At 40.3% G+C, this 19,479-nt stretch overlaps 1 protein-coding gene across 1 annotated transcript in view; it reads left to right on the top strand.

Moving 5' to 3' along the window:
- Positions 1-446: 446 nt before the first annotated feature.
- The window catches only part of ARHGAP28 (Rho GTPase activating protein 28), a 59,629-nt gene continuing 40,596 nt past the window's right edge, over positions 447-19,479 (top strand). The window contains exon 1 of the mRNA XM_053396499.1: positions 447-760. Within this exon, the coding sequence (XP_053252474.1) occupies positions 648-760 (113 nt within the window). The 5' untranslated portion in view covers positions 447-647. The remainder of the gene's footprint in view (positions 761-19,479) is intronic.

Below are 19,479 nucleotides of genomic sequence, written 5' to 3' on the forward strand. Positions count from 1 at the left end.
TACTTTTAACAAACAATTTGCTTTTACTGGAATGATTCCTTTGTATTCGAATGATGTATTGCCTGCTTTTTTATGCCCTTTATTAATAAATGTGTTGAGGTGCGTTTGTTTGTATATATGTACGTATGTATGTGTATGTACGCACGCTGACACGCATCCGTGTTAGCGTACATACGTGCCAAACTGGGTCTTTGACCCGGGTGACAGAAAGCCTAGCTTCTGCCCTGCCCTGAGGAACGATGATCTTTACTTTGCCTCCCTTGCCTTGGCACCAAGACTAGTTCTGAGTTTGTATTTTGGGAGCCAGCACGCAACTCCCTGCGCTTCTGCGCCACGAAGGATTCCTGAGGAGAAACGCGGGTCCTCCTGGGGCGGAGGCGTGGCGGGCGGGGGGCGGCGTTTTTGAACCTATGCTAATTCCGCTGCTGGGCCAGGAGGAAGAGCGCCGAGGTCTCGCCAGCCCGGCAGCAGCGCTCGGCGGCGAGGGTGGGGAGGGGGAGGCCGGGGCGAGTCTTAAAGGGCCCGAGCATGCCGCTGCTTTTGTGACAGGGTCCTTTGATCGCGAGGAGCCGCGCCGCCGCCGCCTGAGGCAGGCAGTTGTCGCCGGGCGGAGAGGAGGAGGAGGAAGACATGCGCCCGTTGCCATAATGGAGATAAAAGACACGGGCAGCGTGGTCCTGACAGCCTACCACTCTTACACCCCATCCCGGCTGGAGCCCAGCTTCGCTCCGGAGAGCCCCCCCAGCCGGTCGCCTCTCAGGTAAAAGGAAGCGCGCGGGGAGCTGGCGAGGGGCGAGCTTTTGTCTCGAGGTCAGTCATTGTGTGTGCGCGCGCGCGCGAGAGAGAGAGAGGCAGGCAGGCAGGAGAGCGTGTGAGGGTCGCCCTCAGACACGCTCCTTCTCCCGTTCCTGCTTTTCTCCTCGTTTTCTTACGAGGCGCCGAGGAAGTCTCCCTTCCTCTTCCCGCTGCAGTTTTGGCTGCGCCCTTGACCAGACGTGCGTCGAGGGAGCGGGGAGGGAGGCAGGGAGACGGGTTGGCGAAAGGTCTTCCGTTTAAAGTCTCCGGAGAGCTGCGGATCAAGTTTGTTTGCTGGCCGAGATGAGCGTCCAGATAACCTGCCGAGAAGCAGCGAGGGAAAGAGAGCGGGGAATGGTCACTTATGGACGAGATGCACCGTTTAGCAAGGGGAAGAGTCAGCTGATAGTCAGAGCCGGCTTCATAGGCAAACTTGAGCAGTTTTCCCTTCTCCCCGGTTTATATATAAACTCACAGAATCAGAAGGGACTCTGAGGAATTTTTCACCCAAGGTGGGGCTCGAACCCAGAACCCTCAGATTAAGAGTCTCTTGCTGAGCTATCCCAGTGTAATCCTAGGCATGGCTACTCAGAAGTTAAGTCGCCCTGAATTCTGTGGGGCTTTTAGCTAAAGTGGACACAGGATTGCAGCCTAGGTGATTTATTTTTTTTGGAGCAGGGTCATTTATTATCATTGCACACCCTTTGGTTTTTAGATATCTGCTGATAGTATATGAAATGCCTAACCCATCTCATCCCAAGGGCAGGTCACAATAATTCATGTAAGGCAGAAACAACATTGAGCAGAAACAAGGAAATCTAATGTATTTATTACATTACAAAATATGTCTCACACACAGAAGGTCAGGAGAGATGACCATTACAAGAATTTTCATCCAAACGCCAGCAATCCCCACAAGGAGGAATTTCACAATATGAAGTGTGCATCTTGCAGACATTCCTTGCATTTGTCCCAGATAAGTTTGCTGATAAAGGAAATTGTTTGGGTAACATCTTCCCTAGTGATACCTTTGGTCTTAGTGAAGCTGACCTTTCTTCTAAAGACTAGCCTGTTTTAGCTAATGTCAGCAAATGATATATTTGTGGAAGTCTGTAGAGTTTGGGGGGGGTGTCATTTCCTGGAAATGGGAAGTTCTCCTGTTTTAGAAATGGAAAAAGTTAACATGCATAAAATTAAGATATTAAAGCAATAGTCATATGCTGCATTATTGGAACTTTAACAATGACCAGTGCAAATATTATAGTAGCCAAACTAAGGGCATGCTACATTCTACGTTACAGCCATCAGCAGATGTCAGTTTAAGCTTAGAGGCCTACCATGTGGATTGAACAATTTTCTCCACACTGCCACAAATGACCAAAGGTGTGCAGGTGTCATGGGGGCAATGAACAATATGCACAATGAATTGCTTTTCGTAAACAACTTGCCAGATAGTGTTTTAGTCCTAGGTGAAATAATTTAAAACATGGATAAGGAACGTGTGGCCAGGGCTGGATTTAGAGCTGTGTGAGCAGTGTGCATGCATTGGGTGCTGAGATGAGGCAGCTGTCTGAGGCACTGCCTTTCCAAAGGCGAGTAAGGAGGTGTCTGGCTTTGGGCAGGAGGCATGAGGGCTCTGGTAGGGTCCTAGAGCCCTCCCACCTACTTCCCAAAGCTGGGAAAGCGCTAACTAGGCTTGGCTTGGCTTTGGGAAGGCAGCGTAACAGCTGGAGAGGGAGGGTGGGTGCCAAATTTTGGCCTTCCACAGGGTGCCACGCTACCCAAATCCACAACTGTTGTGGCCCTCCAGATGTTGTTGGACCCTATTCCCATCAGCCTCAGGCAGCATGGCTGGTAGTCAGGTGTGATGGGTGTTGTAGCCTAACAGGGATGATGGGTGTTACAGCCGCACATTTCCCATATTGGACTGAAAGCAATTTCCATGCCAGTCATCATGTCATTGTCTACCAATCCAAAATTGGAAGAAATAGGCTGGAGACTATAATATATGACAGTTTGGTATGGATTATCATTCTTCTGTGGAGTTTGTGAATGGCTTGTGGCACGTTGTCTCTGGGTTGTTGCTGTTTTGTTTCATTACCCCATCTGGAACAGTAGTTGTGATATATTTATAGGATACCCAAGTCCATAAACAGTCTTCTGTTTTATATTCATTTTACAGCACAATTTTACTCAGAATTAAGGCCAACTGTGGTTAGTAGCATTCATTCATGGCATATTTGCTTAGGATTGTAGCCTGGGAATTGGCATTATAGTGGTTGTATTAATTTACTCAGATTTCAAAAAGATATTGTGGGTGTTTTGTGGATCCAAATTGTATGGAAAGGTAGGATAGAAATGAATTAAATATTTAAACATTTTGCATGAATGAGTGTCAGTGTGTGAAGGCCCTGGGATCAACGTAGGATTGCTTTTTCTTTTCTTTCTTAGTGTGATATCAAATATATTAAAATAGGAGGAAATTTGAGGCCCACATCCCTAGCCCTAAGCCCAGTGGCCCAAAAATTTAGTGTGAGTGCTAACAGGGAAATATAGCCTCTGGTAGATTTCGGTGAATGAATCAACTTGTAATTCCTTAGAACCTTGGACCTAAAGAAACTAAGTCAAAGTCCAGTATATCCAGTCGACTTGTGATCTAGATAGTTTCACAGCAAAGATGGCATTGACATTCAGTTATCTAGCAGTGTTTGTTGGGGATGTTAATGTGTTTGGTTTGATTTATGGGACTTGAAATCTATGGGACTTGAAACATGCTTAATTTAGTGACCTGTTGTTTTTGTTTGTTTGTTTTATTATAAGGTTAGCCCATCTGGCAGTTGTTGGTTTTTTTTGAGGGGGAGAGATAAAATGATGTTTGATATGCATAGTTGGCATCCCTAGTAATAAAAACAACACAGTAATGACTCATTGTTAAATTATTGCTGAAACCATCATTTCATTATCAGGGAGCAGAAAGAAAATGGCTTGGATCCAGAACACTCATGAGACACTCCTACTGGAGGAAGGGAGGAGATGTTTTTTGTTATTGTTTTTTGCTGAATCCTCCTTCACATTGCAGACCTTTGTGTCCACTGAAAAGTTGCTCTGGAGGAGTGTGGAAGGCAGGATAGGGAGCCACAGGTGAATCAGCAATACCCATTCCTCCAGTAGCAGCTTCCTCTGGATCCCATCTCCTTCCACAAATGGAAGGAGCCCTTCCATTCACAGAATGGACCCAATAAATTTTAAAATACAACATTTCTGTTACTTAAACAAAAGAGTTATGTTGTGTCAATTCATGTTGCTTCTAACAATAGTTTATAAACTCGCTTGAGTTCCAAACTCTGAAGTTGTGCCAGGAAAGAATACAAATAAGAACTACTATTCAGAAATATAAATGAAAACTTTAAGCTACTTTAAAGGATATACATATGAACAGCAAGTTTCTTGAGCTCCTGTAATGTTTTACACACACACACACACACACACACACACACCTCTCTCCCAGTGAATTTGCCCACTTCCTGCAGCTGTTGGTTGCAGTAAGTGGTTTTTGCCATATGGGCAGTCAGAAACTCCATCTGTGTTTCCGAAGCTTGCTGTGGAAAGAGGTTGTATTACCTCAGCATGTGGTCCAGTGGAATGCAGAATGCATGAAAGAAAATGTACTAGTTGTTTTAGCAAAGGACAGAAAAGTCTGTGTTTGAATCCATGGCCTTTTTCCTTCTTCAGATTCTTTATAATAAGTATTGTTGTCATAATTATTCTCCATTTTCTGTCTCCAGTTAGTACAGTGTGTTCATTTTGGGTTCATTAAGACAGCAATCTGGAAATGGGTTTTCTGTAGCTAAAGATATTTTTTTTAAAAAACCTACAGTTTTTCTTATGTTTAGTAATTGGACCTTGGAGTCTCATTCTACTTTGACCACTTTGATTATGCAGATGAAACATGCATATAAAATTAGTTGAATAATTTGTTATTTGTACCCAACATGACTTAAGTATATGGTATTACTTAGTACATTTTAAAGTGTAGAAATGAAGAATTTAAATTTATAAATTCAGTTTCTTGCTTTCATTAAAAAGCTAAAAAAATGAACAGCAAAGTTTAGTTTTAACATAGTATTGACAGAACTCATGGGAATACTTCACACACCAACACACATACAGAGTCCACTAGAGCTAGCTATTTCCTCTTGTGTTGCACTAGTATGGTGATTATGCAGGAAAATATACTTCTAATTTGTATGAAGTTCATTAACTGTTTTGATGTGATATGATATGATAAGGGTGGCTAACCCTTTTCCTGCAGGAGCTGCATGCTAAAGTGGCTGTGGCCCAAATGGAAAAGTAGGACATGGTCATGGTGTAAAAGTGGGTGTGACTGTGGTGGAAAATTAATACCCTTTTCATTACATGGTGAATATATAGAATAAAGCATGGCTGTGGTTGTTTCTCCTTTGTGATTTTCCTGGTACTGAGGAAGCGACTACTTTTAGTTGGCGTTCCAAAATCCAGTGGGTTCATCTTGTATGAAGTTGGTTCTTTGCATATACACTGGTACCTCAGGTTACAGATGCTTCAGGTTACAGACTCCGCTAACCCAGAAATAGTACCTCAGGTTAAGAACTTTGCTTTAGAGTGAGAACAGAAATGGTGCGGCAGCGGCAGCATGAGGCCCCATTAGCTAAAGTGGTACCTCAGATTAAGAACAGTTTCAGGTTAAGAACAGACCTCCAGAACGAATTAAGTTCTTAACCCGAGGTACCACTATACTAGCATTGGAAAAACCTGTTCTTCCTGATAGGTGGTCCCAAATCTTAAGTGGGTGTTTCTTTGTTGTTGGAAAATTTCTCTGTGGTTATGCAGAGCTCATAGAACTCCAACACTTCCATGGTTCTTTGTGGCAAGATAAGTTCCATTTGATATTCCTCTGGTATATTTGATAATTCCACAGTAAAGTGTAACACCAAAATGCTGTTTAAGGTTCTGGAAGTGCACAGTAAAGTTCTGCTGCTGTTTTAGAATTATGTCTTCAAAGGACTGGGAAATATGTTGTATGCAGTATTGCCCTTCCTAGCTGGTGTTGAAAAGCCTTAGAATAGAAAAAGCCTTCTTGTAGAATAGTAATCAACTGGTTTTGCAGTTCAGTGTTCAGCTATTTTGTGACATCTACCACAAATGCCAGGACAGCCACTATTTGTCACTCAGTTCTTCAGCTGGCTTCCCACTAGACCTCATGAACAGTTTCATTTCTTCACGGAGCTCATAAAACTGCTTTAGTGCAGTACCTCTGCTCAGCTGTTATACTTCACAGTCAGATTAAGGTTCTTCAGGAACTCTTTGATCTAGCAACTGTTCAACCTCCGGCACTTTATAAAGCCAATGCAGGAAATTAATTGATTGATTTGATTTGGTTTATTTTTTTGTATTACTATGCATCTTTTCATTCAAATGAATCTCAAAGTTACTTACAAACAAACAAACAAACAATAAATAACATAATAGAACATCACAAAAACAGCATAAATGCTATAAAATAATTAACAACAACAACAAACAAATAATTAATCACCAACAAAACAATTACAATCTATAAATCACTATTAACAAAACAGCAACAGTCATGGCAATATTACTATGTATTTAGGCCAAGCTAATTTCACACCTATAACTGGAAAGAGCCCCATAGTTCCAATTAAGTCCAAACTGAGTAGAATCAAATTTCTGAAAATTTTTAGAGCAGGGGTAACAAACTAACATAGGTGCTCCTCAGGAAGGAAGGAAGGAAGTCTTAAACTGGCACCCAAAAGTTGGGAAGTGGCAGCACCAAGAAGGCCTCACTTAGGACAGTATTCCACAGGTGGGAATTATTTTTAAGTTCTGCCTTCTTGTTTGCGCCTCCACCATGTTTTCTGGTTTATTTTCCAGTTCTGATGTGCTCTTTAGTTCTGGCTTATGCCTTGATTCTGTTTCCTGGTTTGTTCATTGGTTCTGACTTGCTTTGTCCCTTGGCTCACTCCAGACTGCTACCCATGATCATATCCTGACTTAGGGTATATTTAGGGAGACTGTTGCCAGCATAGCTAATCAGCATTTTTTTGGCTTGTCCATCCTATTTTGCATTTTAGTTCCACCCCTTTACTGGGGGCTGTTACCACCAGCTGTGCCAATTTGCTGATGTCATTGCCACTCAAATGCCTTTATAATGCCCCACAATTGAACTGTCAACATTTTTTGTCTGTTGTGTTCCATAATCAGCTTTACTTAGCATTACTGTGCTACACCTTGTTATATGAGTGCCAGTAGCCCATGATGCTGTAATAGTCAATGATGTGGGTTGCTTTGTAATGCCAGCACAGTTCTAGAGATTGTGACATCACATTACATTCGTTCATAAGTTAGCATGCAATGTCAAAAAACATGTGCCAGTGTAGTGGCTTATAGGATCAGGCTGTAAGCATTTTTATTCCATTCTCTTTACATTATTTAGAAGCCTTTGGCACAAATTAAAACTCAGTTCATGGGATGAGTTCAACATTTATTTATTTAATAAAATGTATATGCTGTTTGATTGTAAAAAAAACCATACCCTTAAAGCTGTAAACAAAGTTAAAATACTAAAACTGATTGAAATTATCTCAGCTTTCTAAGCATATTGTCTAAACAATAATGTTTTTAGCAGATTCTGAAAAGGGAATTGTGAAGGTGCCTACTTGATCTCAATAGGCAGGGAGTTCCAAAGTGCATGTTTTGCCACTCTAAATGATTGAGTTCTTACTTCTATGTGAAACAGGTATTATGTGGCACCTGTAGTAGTACCAATTTCACTGAACAAAGCATGTGAGTGGACACATGTGGGGTGCGGTGATATCATGGGGAAACTGGGCCTAAGTCATTAAGGGCTTTATATACTAATAGTAACACCTTGAACTTGGCCCAGTAGCAAATTGACAATCAGTGCAAATCTCTGAGCACAGGTGTTATATGCTGACAAGGCTTCATTCCTGTCAGCAATTGTGCCACAGTATTCTGCAGCAACTGCAGCTTCCAGATCAAGTGCGAGGGAAGCATTACATAGAATGCTTTGCAATAATCCAGTCTCGAAATTACCAACACATGAACTACTGTGGTAAGGCTTTCCTGGTTCAGGAATGGCCTAGCTGTCAAACCAGTTGCAGTTGGTAAAAGCCGCATCTAGCCATTGAGGCTACTTGAGGCTCCAGTGATAGAACTAGACCCAGAAGTGCCCCCCCCAACTGTGAACCTGATCCTTCAAAGGAACTGCAACCCCATCCATGGTAGAAAACTCACCAATTTCTTGGACACAGGAGCTACTCACCCATATGGAATAAACAAATAATTTAATTTTTTTTTAAAGGTAGGGATTTTTCCATTCCATTATTATTCTGTGAGTTTGTTCTACTGAACATTTTGCTCCATCTGCTTTCTGGTTTAAACTACTAGAATGTCTTTAAATTCTTAAAAGCTTTCTAGGACTGAAAAAAAAGTATCTGGATTGCTTCACAGTTAAGTTTATTTTTCAGTGTTCTCTAGAGAATGTTAGCTCCATTGTTTTATTTGCTATGTTTCATATACCAATGATTAGATGCATAACTCATTGCTGAATTATTTACATTTTCTTACTGTTTCTCATAAAGGCAAGATACTGGCAGGGTTTCTTTTTTACTCCAATTGAGTTCATTAATCTAACTGAAAATGAAACATGTGTTTCAGCAGAGGTTAATCCCAAATGCATTTATCTTCATACTAGGTTATTTACTTACAGAAGACTAGTCTCCAGGGATAGTTCAGTATGCCAACCAATTTTGGAAGTCACCTGTAACACATAGGGGCATGTACAAACATGCACATTCCTTTTTACTTTGTTTTACACACTTGCTGAGTTTCCTTTTCCGAAAGGTGAAGTAAGCCTCCATGGTGGCATGGTTCAGACATGCCATTCCCAATCCAACAAACCGTGGTTTGTTGGAATGCAAATGACAATGAGCTCAAGCATTCCCATTCTGCTTTTGTATGCCCAGCTGTAGAGGAAACTACCACGTGTAATTTAAAGTACTCTTCACAAGTTAGTAATCCAAACCAGGGAGCACTTAAATCACAGTGTCCTGTTTTGGATATCACAGGGAAGTTGTAATTTAACAAACCAGGATGCCTTTTCTATAGCTTTTCTATAGCTGAATATCCAAGAGGAGGAAGGAAAGAGAGAAGAGGATCTCATATCCATCTCTAATTCTTATAGTTTGTTGGAATACTGCATCTGACCCAGGTTGATATCTCATAGGTAAAGAATCTTAGAGATAAAATACCAATTGCAATGGTTCCTGTTGAGTGTTTCAGGTATCAGGCATATCAGTTTAGTGTTACTGCACTTTTCAACTCTATTCTTAGCAGAATCAACACCAGTGGCAGAGTCGAAATCGGCACCTGCAGTACCAAATGTGTGCTTTTGCTTCAGTTCTCATCAACTCTTTTTTGATAGGTAAAGCAGTAACGTATAAAGTCCCCTAACTGAGGTCATGCAATACTGTACCAATACATTTGTGGCACTGCTCCATGGACTTCTAAGCAACTGTGGGGGGGGGGAAGTATCCTAAGCAAATTGTTGAATTACTTCATAATGCCTTGGGGCAAAATGGTTTAGAAGCCACTGCGTCATAAGCTACCAATCTTCTATACCTGCCTACCTCAGAGATGTGGAGAAAGTATAGCGGCACTCCATGGTCACTATAATCTTGGTCTGATTGTCTGGCAGATCTGATTGAGCAGGCCCTGCAGTTCACATTTATATACAAATGATGTCAAACTCCTTCTGTTAAGGTGCAGTGTAAACAATCTTAACTATTTTTGATGTTTATCTCATGGTACAATAAACTTTCTCAGGGGACAGGAATACACACACAAAAACAACCTTCTTTCAATAACATCTTTTAAAACATCCCAAAGTTTTCATAGACATTGAGTATTTGTTGTTGAAATCTTAAATTTCAGAGTGCATCAAAATTCTAAAATAGAACTTGGTTTAAATCAGTTGCTCATGTAAAATAAGCTGTAACCTAGGAAAAATGTGAAAGGCTATATCTTTGAGGGGTATTGGTAGAGATAAGAGAAGAACAGCATATGACTTATTTCACAGACGGGAATTTTAAACAGCTTCTTAACTGGAATTTTAAAACCCATTTAAACATCTCTCTACAAATTATTATTAAACCATTCAGGAGGTAATGCTTATAAATAGGCAGACAATAGTAGACTCACTTTTTCCTGTAGGCTTTAGAAACATCTACAACATGTCCTTTGAGACCTTCACTAAGGAATGCAGTATTTATGGTCTTTATAGAATTTCATGTTATGGTTGAAACTAGAGTTGGCTTCTCTGATTTCTTTAGTATGGTGCCCCTGCTGATTTCCCTGGTGCTTTCATATGCAGAACTTATGGAAAACATCTGGCACCGTCTTTTTGATCAGCTTGTCAGTTGAACATTTGGCCAGATGCCATCCATTCATTTTAGCTATGTCACTTATGGCACACTGATTAAATGATGCTTAAAGCTGCCTGGAAAAGAAAATGAAATAGTAGTGGATTTAGGGAATTAAAAAATAAAAAATAAAGAACAGGGTCCAATCTTCTGGGTCAAGGAAAGCCTAGACAAAAATGTATCTCTTTACAGGTTGTCTGAAGCAACTGTATGACAGAGGGACAACATTTTATAGTACAGGGACAATATTAGAAAATGCTATTTTGGGGGTCATCACCCTATGATATTTCTCAGAGATCTTACAGGTCTATACTGGGGCATGTGGTCTTTCAGGTAACATGGTCCTGAGTTGCTCAGGGCTTTATATGAACAAGAACAAGACCTTGAACATGGTCCAAGATCAGCTCTTTAAAGCTTTTCTGTTTTGCCATTGGTAACCAGCATCAGCACAGCAGTGCATTATAGATTTACATCACAACTTTATTTAGCCAAATAACACAACAGTAAGTCAAACTAAACAAGAAAGCTTGTATATTGTTACATTGCCATAGAGATTTGTGGATGATATGGTAAATGAAGTTCAATAATTGAAATGTTTAATAAATTAGTTTTAGATAGTGGCTTTTCTATGTTATATACTCCTGCTCCTTTTCTTCCTCTCTGTGCCATATAAAGTATAACTGGAAATTAACGGTAACATTTCAAGGAACCAGAAAGTGAAGCTAATGGGTAACAGGCAGGAAATAGTGCAATGGTGACCTCTAGATTGGAATTGACAATACTTTTCACTTTTCAGCTTTTCTATGCTGGGGATTTTCTTTTCAAGAATTTACTTTCTTCCCTGCCTTGCATTTACTTTGTTCACCTTTCCAAATCTTCACTGAACTACTGTTTAGTAAAGAGCTCAAAAAACAGGTATGGGGGAGGAAATAGTATACAATTTTAATTACTGATATATCTATTGTTTTTTGAGAGAGAAAAGGTAGAGGAAATTAAGGAAACTCATCAAATCTAGTAAATATAAAGTTACCTGAAGAAAAATGTTCTGTATATGCTTTTATTTGCTACCTCCTTTAGGAAAGCTAGCTATGGCATTTAAGTGCAAATTAAGCATCATTTCTGTTTCTTAGTGAATCCACTGGGCTTATTTTTGTATAAGTATCACTGAATACTTTTCAGCATATTCTTGGACAACACCTCCTGCACTGCTTTGTTCATGTGTAACTCCCCCGCCCCCGGATATGTGCTTCCCTTTGATGCTATTGCCCATGTTGCTACTGCGTTCTTTGTCTAATAACTGCAACCATGCTTACAGTTGAAAATGGAGTTCAATAGCTCTAAACTATATTTTATTAGAACATTTTCATGCCATATGTTTGCACTGAGGTGTGTGAATGGAATTTTCTCTAGTTGTTGAATATAATTCAGAGCATTATCTTAAAGCAATTTCTTTTGTGTAACTTGTTTTATTTCTTGAATATGTGCTTCCGTTTGTTGGTTTTGTCCATGAAACGGACATGGTTTCAGGGTGAGCATCAGCACCTTGGACAGCTGCTGGGGTTCCAGTGTTCCATCAGGGCCTATTGCCAACTCCTGCCTTGGGGGTCCTTTTAGGTGTTTTCATTTTTCCTAGCCTGATATTTACATTTCATGCCCCTGAACAATGCTGTATTAGGGGCACTGTAAAAAAATAATATGGCAGCTGGACCAAAATGTCTGGCATGTAGCTGAAGTTACTACCAGGCAAGCATGCCAGGAGCCAATGATGGGCAATGATGCTTAAAGGCTCCTTCATGCTTCCTTTCACTTACAACTACTAGAAGAACAGAACACAGTTGTACCTTGGACCCCGAACACTCTGGAACGTGGATGTTTTGGCTCCCGAATGCCGCAAACCCGGAAGTGATTGTTCCAGTTTGTGAATGTTCTTTTGGAACCCGAATGTCTGATGGAGCTTCCGTGGCTTCTGATTGGCTACAGGAGCTTCCTCCAGCCAAGCCGTGATTTGGTTTTCAAACATTTTGGAACTCGAATGGACTTCCGAAACGGATTCCGTTTGACTTCCAAGGTACGACTGTATATCTGAAGACTTTCAAATTTAACATTAAATATTTCTATTAAGCCAGGACATCTGCACTGTACACACATACATTCATACAGGAAACCTGTAAAACTTTTAGCTTCAATCTGTCTTCCTGCTGATTCACAGAATATATAGCATATATGTAAAACATGTTTGACTCTCCAGCCTTTATAAAAGAAAAAATAATGTATCACATGTGGAACTCTTAACATTTTCTGCTGAAAGAAACCTAACAAGTTGCTGCAACTGATACAAAATGGAGGAATGTATATGTTTCTTATTGGTGTTAGTAACTGGCCAGGTTTATTCTGCAGCTGTGTGCCCTATCTGTGTTTCATCAAAAACAGCTTTTTATTCCTAATGCAGTTTTGGCATTCATTGTTACATTACATGTGTAATTTTAAAAACAGGACTTTGTGAAGCTAGTGATAGTTAAAATCCCTAGCAGTGATGAAGCAGTAATGTCAAACCAGCCTGAAGTATAAAATGAGCACGGCCACAAACAAATATGAAATTAATTATCAGTTATAACATTTTCTGAGTCTAGACTTTTCTAACCAGTCATTGTTTTCTGTGCGTGGCGGGGGGAGGGGGCAATGGGGACTATAGCATGAAGCTGCCAGAACAAAGTTGTTATTGAAATGCAACATGAAGTGCCTGTTCATGCATTACTTTGCCCTCCTCATCCCATAACCCTGGTATTATCCCTAATGAGGATCTATATTGCTCCCGCCCCTACCCTTCACTCATACCACTCACTATGGAAACAAGTGAATGCTGAATGACATGCAAGGTCTTAAAATGGGGGTTGAAGCTTTGAAACTAATCTACTGCTAAGGATACCCCCCTCTTCCAGTTGTCTCAGAAAACTACAGGTAAATTTTCCCTCCCATTCACTCTATTGGCAGATTTCCTATTTGCCGATCTTTCATTTGCCCTCATTTACCCTTCTTTGGAACATAGGAAGCTCCCTTATGCTGAGTCCATCTAGTTCTGTACTGTCTACACAGACTGCTAAAGACACTCCAGGATTCCAGAGTGGAGTCTCTCTCAGTGCTACCTAGAGATTTCAGATTGGGCTAGGAACTGCAGTGCTTTTCCCTCTCATTCTGCCCTGACACTCTGTCTAGATGCAGCCATCTATATCTTGCTGCCATTCCTGCATTCTTCCTCTCTCCCATTTTTCAGTAGCTTGTACTGCATGAATATATCACAATTAAGACGATATTTGTTGTATTATCTTTTAATAAACCTCTTTTCTGGAACAAGTCCTAAAGTCTCAGCTATGTTTCCTCTTCCCGGAAACCTTACTTGGTATGCCCCACTGTGTAGACTGAAGATACCCATGCTCTTCTGCCATTAATTTGGCAGACATGCTAGTTCCTGAGAAATAGAGCAAGGACTTCAGAGGGAAGTTCTCTTAGCACCAGGTTAATTTTCCAATTACCGGTTCTTCCTGAAGGGTTTTTTCCCCAAAACATAGAAAGAGTTCATGAAACACACACGTCTCAAAGAAGAGTTGAAATAGTGGTGATTGCCACTCACAAGTGCTGATCATTAAATGAGTTGTGTAATCTGAACACATGGTGGGATAGCATTGTAGCCACTTACCCAACTTGTGACATCCATGCATCCATCAGAATGTCTGAAAATAGTTCAGACAGTTCCATATCTGTGCTGTAGTCACATGCTCTGGTAACCATGCAAGGGTCAGGAGGGAGGATAGCAGCTGAATTTCATGCACATGTTCATATGGTTAAGGTTTTAGATGGTTTCAAAAAAGGGGTTAGCCCAATTCACAGAGAAGAGACTTATGAAATATTAGCCACGATGAATGGAACTTCCTGGTCTAGAGATAGGATGCTTCTGAACACCCCAGGTAAATGGAGCAGAGGTGGGTGCTACTGTCTTCATGCTCTGTAAGTTTTCTAGAGCTTTGACACCCTCTCCCTTTTCAAGCAAAAAAGTATATTAAAGTCAAAGCCTGGACATGCTTGTTCTAAAATTACATAATGAGGCATGATCAAGCCTGAGAAATATCTATATTATGCTATGCTCTGCCATTTATTCATATGTGTGTGGGGGGACATATAATGTATGTGGTGCTTAGAAAGCTGAGCAGAAGCTGTTCAGGGTGTAACTAAAAATGGGTTCACACAGCACGGAGTGGGATGAGTCAGAAAGGACTGATTTCTGGTGAGCCAATTATACACATGTTTTAATTGAAATCTGACACAGTAGCCCCCATACTGCTATGTCAAAAGTTTTCTATAAATCAACTAACAAGTTTTAAATGACTTTAATAGCACATGTAAATGGAAAACTGCATGACATTCTAGTTCATTCACTTCTATTTCCCACCTAAGCACCAGGAAGCACATCTGCAGGGGCGAAAATATAACCTCTACATCATAACTGTTTTGAAATAAAAAGTCATTACTTAGCAGTTGCATGGCATGGACAATGCCCACTGAAATTATTTCAGGAATTTTGTGTTGCTAATAACAGCTTGAATCTTAGACTAGCCCTGCCAACTGCAGCTAAGCCTGCGTAGGCTGACAAAGTACATTCCTGGCTGCATCAGTAAATGGAGAGCAAGATTACATTACAGACTCTGTGATGATCTTAAATGAGTTTTTATCATCAGGTTGGAATTTATGTTTTATCATACCCAAAATAACATATCTGACTTTGAAAGTGCATTGATCTTAATTACTTGCATTTGTTTCTGTTGGAACTGACATTTTGGCTTCCATTGGATTCGGATTCGTGGAGATTTTTAAGTTTTAGAAACCTATCCACAAGAAGCTGACATAAAGCAAATTAAGCCTGCATAGAGTTGCACTCAATCCAAACCCTGCCAGCAGCAGAACCCTGTTTTATGCTGGGGTGCAAGTCACGTGGCCAAACTGAACAGTTTTAGGATCCAGTCTAAGTCCTCCCTCTCTGCTTCCACCCCCAGCTCACCCCTTTTTGACGACTTACACTGGACTCATCTCAGCCAGCTTTGGCTCAGCTGGCTGAGTGGGATGAGCAAATTTTGCTGGCCTATCTTGTTTGGAACTGGGGTTGGGAACTTAATGATAGCTGAGCCAGGAATCAGCCAGCTAAGCCAGAGTTGCTCATCCCAGTGGACCCTGCTACAGTAAAGTCCCTAAATGTCTGTCATTTTAAATAACTGCTATGGGAAAACTGACAGTTTCCCACATTATTTTTTTCTTCAAACTCGTTTAGAAGGCCTCTGGCCCTGCAGTCTTGTTATTGGTGAATCCTGCTTAATCAGGCCTCAAATTAATCAACATCATCATCATTAAAAATATTTATTTATTATATACATTTTAGCCTTCCACCAATCATAAATAGATCCCAGGGCAAGATACCATAACCAGTTTACAGTATGTGGATGTCATATATTCAGTAAAAATAATCAGTGCTATTTTTCTAGGAAATGAGGTGCTGGAACTCACAATGAACACCTGCCTCCCTTGTTCTCTTATAATGGAAATGGTGCCCACCTGAGAGGTACTGAAACTGAGTTCTGGCGAATTCTGGCTGGAAAAAAAGCCCTGAAAATAATCAACTAAAGCAACTTGACCAGAAGAACAGCTGAAAATATAACATTAGAAGTACTAAAACACTGCAGAGTGGGTTACTTGCTGTGCATTAAAAATATCATACAAATGCCTTGTGCAAACAGACGAATCTTTATTTGGCATCAAAATGCTAAAAGTGTAGGTACCAAACATGCTCCCAAATGGAGGGCATTTCACAGGTGGTCACTGCCACAGAGAACGGCCTTTCTATCATCATTGCATAATGTCTATCTCCCAGTGGTGGAATCCTTTAAATCTGACATGAGCAGGAACAGGGGAAAACACTATTTCAGTGATTAGGGTCCTAGCCAAGGTCTGATAGACCAGTGCAAACACCTTGAATTCTTCCTGGGTGTGTAAAGGCAACCAGTGTAAACAATTCTGATTTGTATCATGTGATCCCAGCCAAATGAACTGGTTAACAATATGACAGAAGGCATACAAGTCATATGTGCAGAATCCTTATAATCTGTACTCACAAAACTGCATGACACAAATTGTGTGAGAAAACTGCTGCACATACAGTTTGCACTCAATGACTTTACAGAAGAGCCCATCAATGTGTGGAAGTTCAGGACCAGCAGACACCATCTCATGCTTCCTGTTCCAGATGATCATTCCCATATTTAATCATTGGCATAGGTCTCTTGTGTTGTTCACATTTTATTATAAACCACTCACATATACCTACTACCTAGTAACAGAAATAACCATAGTGTTGTTTACAGGAACATATTACAAACAGTTATTCATTCAAAAGGCTATTTTCCCTCACCTTTTGTTACATGATTTATTTAAAAAAAAAATTGGAACCAACTCAAAAACTTTTTGAGTTGAGATAAAATGAGAATTTTATCACATGTTAACCTTGGATGCAAAACTGCAAATAAAACAATGAAGCAACACAGATCTTCCTTCCTTTTTCTGATTACATCACTGGAACTGTTGACTAATATAAAGGGATTTTATTTTATTTATTTATTTTTAAAAAGAAACTTCTGAGTGTATTTCTCACAGTATTCCATATCTGAATTCCTCTGCATCTGTAATGCAGATGAAACCAATTATAATGAAGTGAAGCATGAGGCGGCTATAAATTCAACAGAAATAAAAACAAAAATGTATTTACCAAAACCAAGTATTTTAAAGATGGCAAAGGCAGATGCAGAAGCTCGTGTGGATTTTGTTTGATCCCTTCTTATCATTCTGTAGTCAGGTGTGCTGTGTAGTGACAGAAGAACTCTTCACTTTTGTTGAATCAAAGGTAAAGACAGGTAACAGAGGAGCTGTTGTGTGGAACTTAACAATGTTTCTGCATCAAATAAAAGCCTGCCTAGGTACTTGGAAGAGATGGTTACACTTTGAATATATTCTATGAGTATTTGTAACACAACTTTCATTTCATTTTCATTTTTATCTTTACAAATGTAGTATTGTTTCTTTTGTTTCTCATTATATATGCAGTACTATTTCTTGTGGATACATTTGTGACATATTAAAGTGATAAAAGATTGGATATAAAAGCTCTATTTTTGTCCTCTATTTATCTGTGTAACTTCTTTCTATTGTATGATCTTGATTTTGATTGGATGATAGCGATGGAAATAATAATTCAATTTATAAATTCAGGCTGTTTAAGATGGGAATAGTGTTGTTTTGTGCTAGTTCTATGGGCAAGGATGTCTTTTATGTATTTGTATGAGCTAAAGCATAGATCCTATGGTAACAGGGTACAAACTTATTTGAAAGCCAAGGTGTTTTTTTTAAAAAAAACCCTTTATTTTAATTAAAATTTTAAATAACTAATTGAGCACATTTTAAAGATACATAAGGCAAATCCTTATTCATTGTTTCTCTGTTGATAATAATATTGGTCACAATGCGGAGCAACTGTGTACGTTTTAAACTAAAATAATAGTTATAGACATACAAGTCTTTTTTTAAAAAAACCATTCATATGCAGCAGAATCCTAAACTTGTTTACTAAGAAATAAAGCCACACTGAGGAGTTAATCCCTTGTTATTTACAACACAGGTCTATAGGCAAAGGTAAAGGGACCCCTGACCATTAGGTCCAGTCGTGACCAACTCTGGGGTTGTGGCACTCATCTCGCTTTATTGGCCGAGGGAGCCGGCGTTTGTCCACAGACAGCTTCTGGGTCATGTGGCCAGCATGACTAAGCCGCTCCTGGCGAACCAGAGCAGTGCATGGAAACGCCGTTTACCTTCCCGACGGAGCGGTACCTATTTATCTACTTGCACTTTTGACATGCTTTCGAACTGCTAGGTTGGCAGGAGCAGGGACCGAGCAATGGGAGCTCATCCCGTTGCGGGGATTCGAACCGCCGACCTTCTGATCACAAGTCCTAGGCTCTGTGGTTTAACCCACAGCGCCACCCACGTCCACACAGGACTATAGACATGCTTAAATCAATGAGAGAGACTGCAGATAAGTTAAAACCAATGGATTCTGTAAAAGACATATAAATAGATTGCACAGAAAGTTTTTCATCTAGGTAGATTTAAGCAGTTTTTGTTTAGGTAAAGCCAGGATAGTTCCATTCAGAGTTATGGCTGTGTTTCAGCAAGAAATGCCTGAAGGAAACATGTCCCAATACAGAAAGCAATTGAATAAATATAAAGGAAGCAACAGCATCACAGTCCTTGGAAGATTTGACAAAGTGAATCCCATTGTAAATGTGATTTGACAAATAGCCAATGATAGAGATGCCTAGACACAGAACCTGTGCCTGGGCACAGTAGTAGGCTGCATGTGGGCCAATAAACTCAAATGGAATCTCAGAAAGATGTAAGCCCTGTGAGTAAATGGTTTGCAGGTCCAGGAAACTGGTCAACAGCCTGATCTGGAGGGGATCGCACTCCCTCTGGAGGATCAGGTCCTTAGTCTGGGGGTGCTCCTAGATCCTTCTCTGTCACCTGAGGCCCAGGTGACCTTGGTTCTTAGGAGTGCTTTAACTAGTGTTGCTTCGTCTCCCAGCATTGACCCTTCCCATATATAGCTATAACTTGCCCACTGTGGTTTATATGCTGGTAGCATTCAGGCTTTACAACTGCAATGCACAAAATTTAAACTCCAGATTTAAAATTTAAACCCTGAGGCATCACCTTAACTAATCCACAAGTTTGGTCTGGCAAACAAGATAGTGCCATAGCTCTGCGTAGACACTGACTTGAACAGGAGGGTGCAGGAACTTCTTGGCTCCATGTAAAAGGAAACAGACCTTGGTATAGTTCTGATGCCCAAGCACTAATAGATGGAAAATAATCAGTGTGGACATATGCTGGTGAGGAAATCCAGACTTGTTGGCTTCCACCGCTCCCTGTGATGCAGAACACAGAATTTCCACAGGCATTACCTTATCAATTTTCATTTGTATGAAAGTTCTCTTTAACTAAGAATAAAATATAGTCATACCTCGGGTTAAATGTGCTTTGAGTTGAGCGCGTTCGAGTTGCGCTCCTCGGCAAAACCCGGAAATAATGGAGC

This window comes from Podarcis raffonei, chromosome 7 (assembly GCF_027172205.1).
Source record: "Podarcis raffonei isolate rPodRaf1 chromosome 7, rPodRaf1.pri, whole genome shotgun sequence".
Lineage (NCBI taxonomy): Eukaryota > Metazoa > Chordata > Lepidosauria > Squamata > Lacertidae > Podarcis > Podarcis raffonei.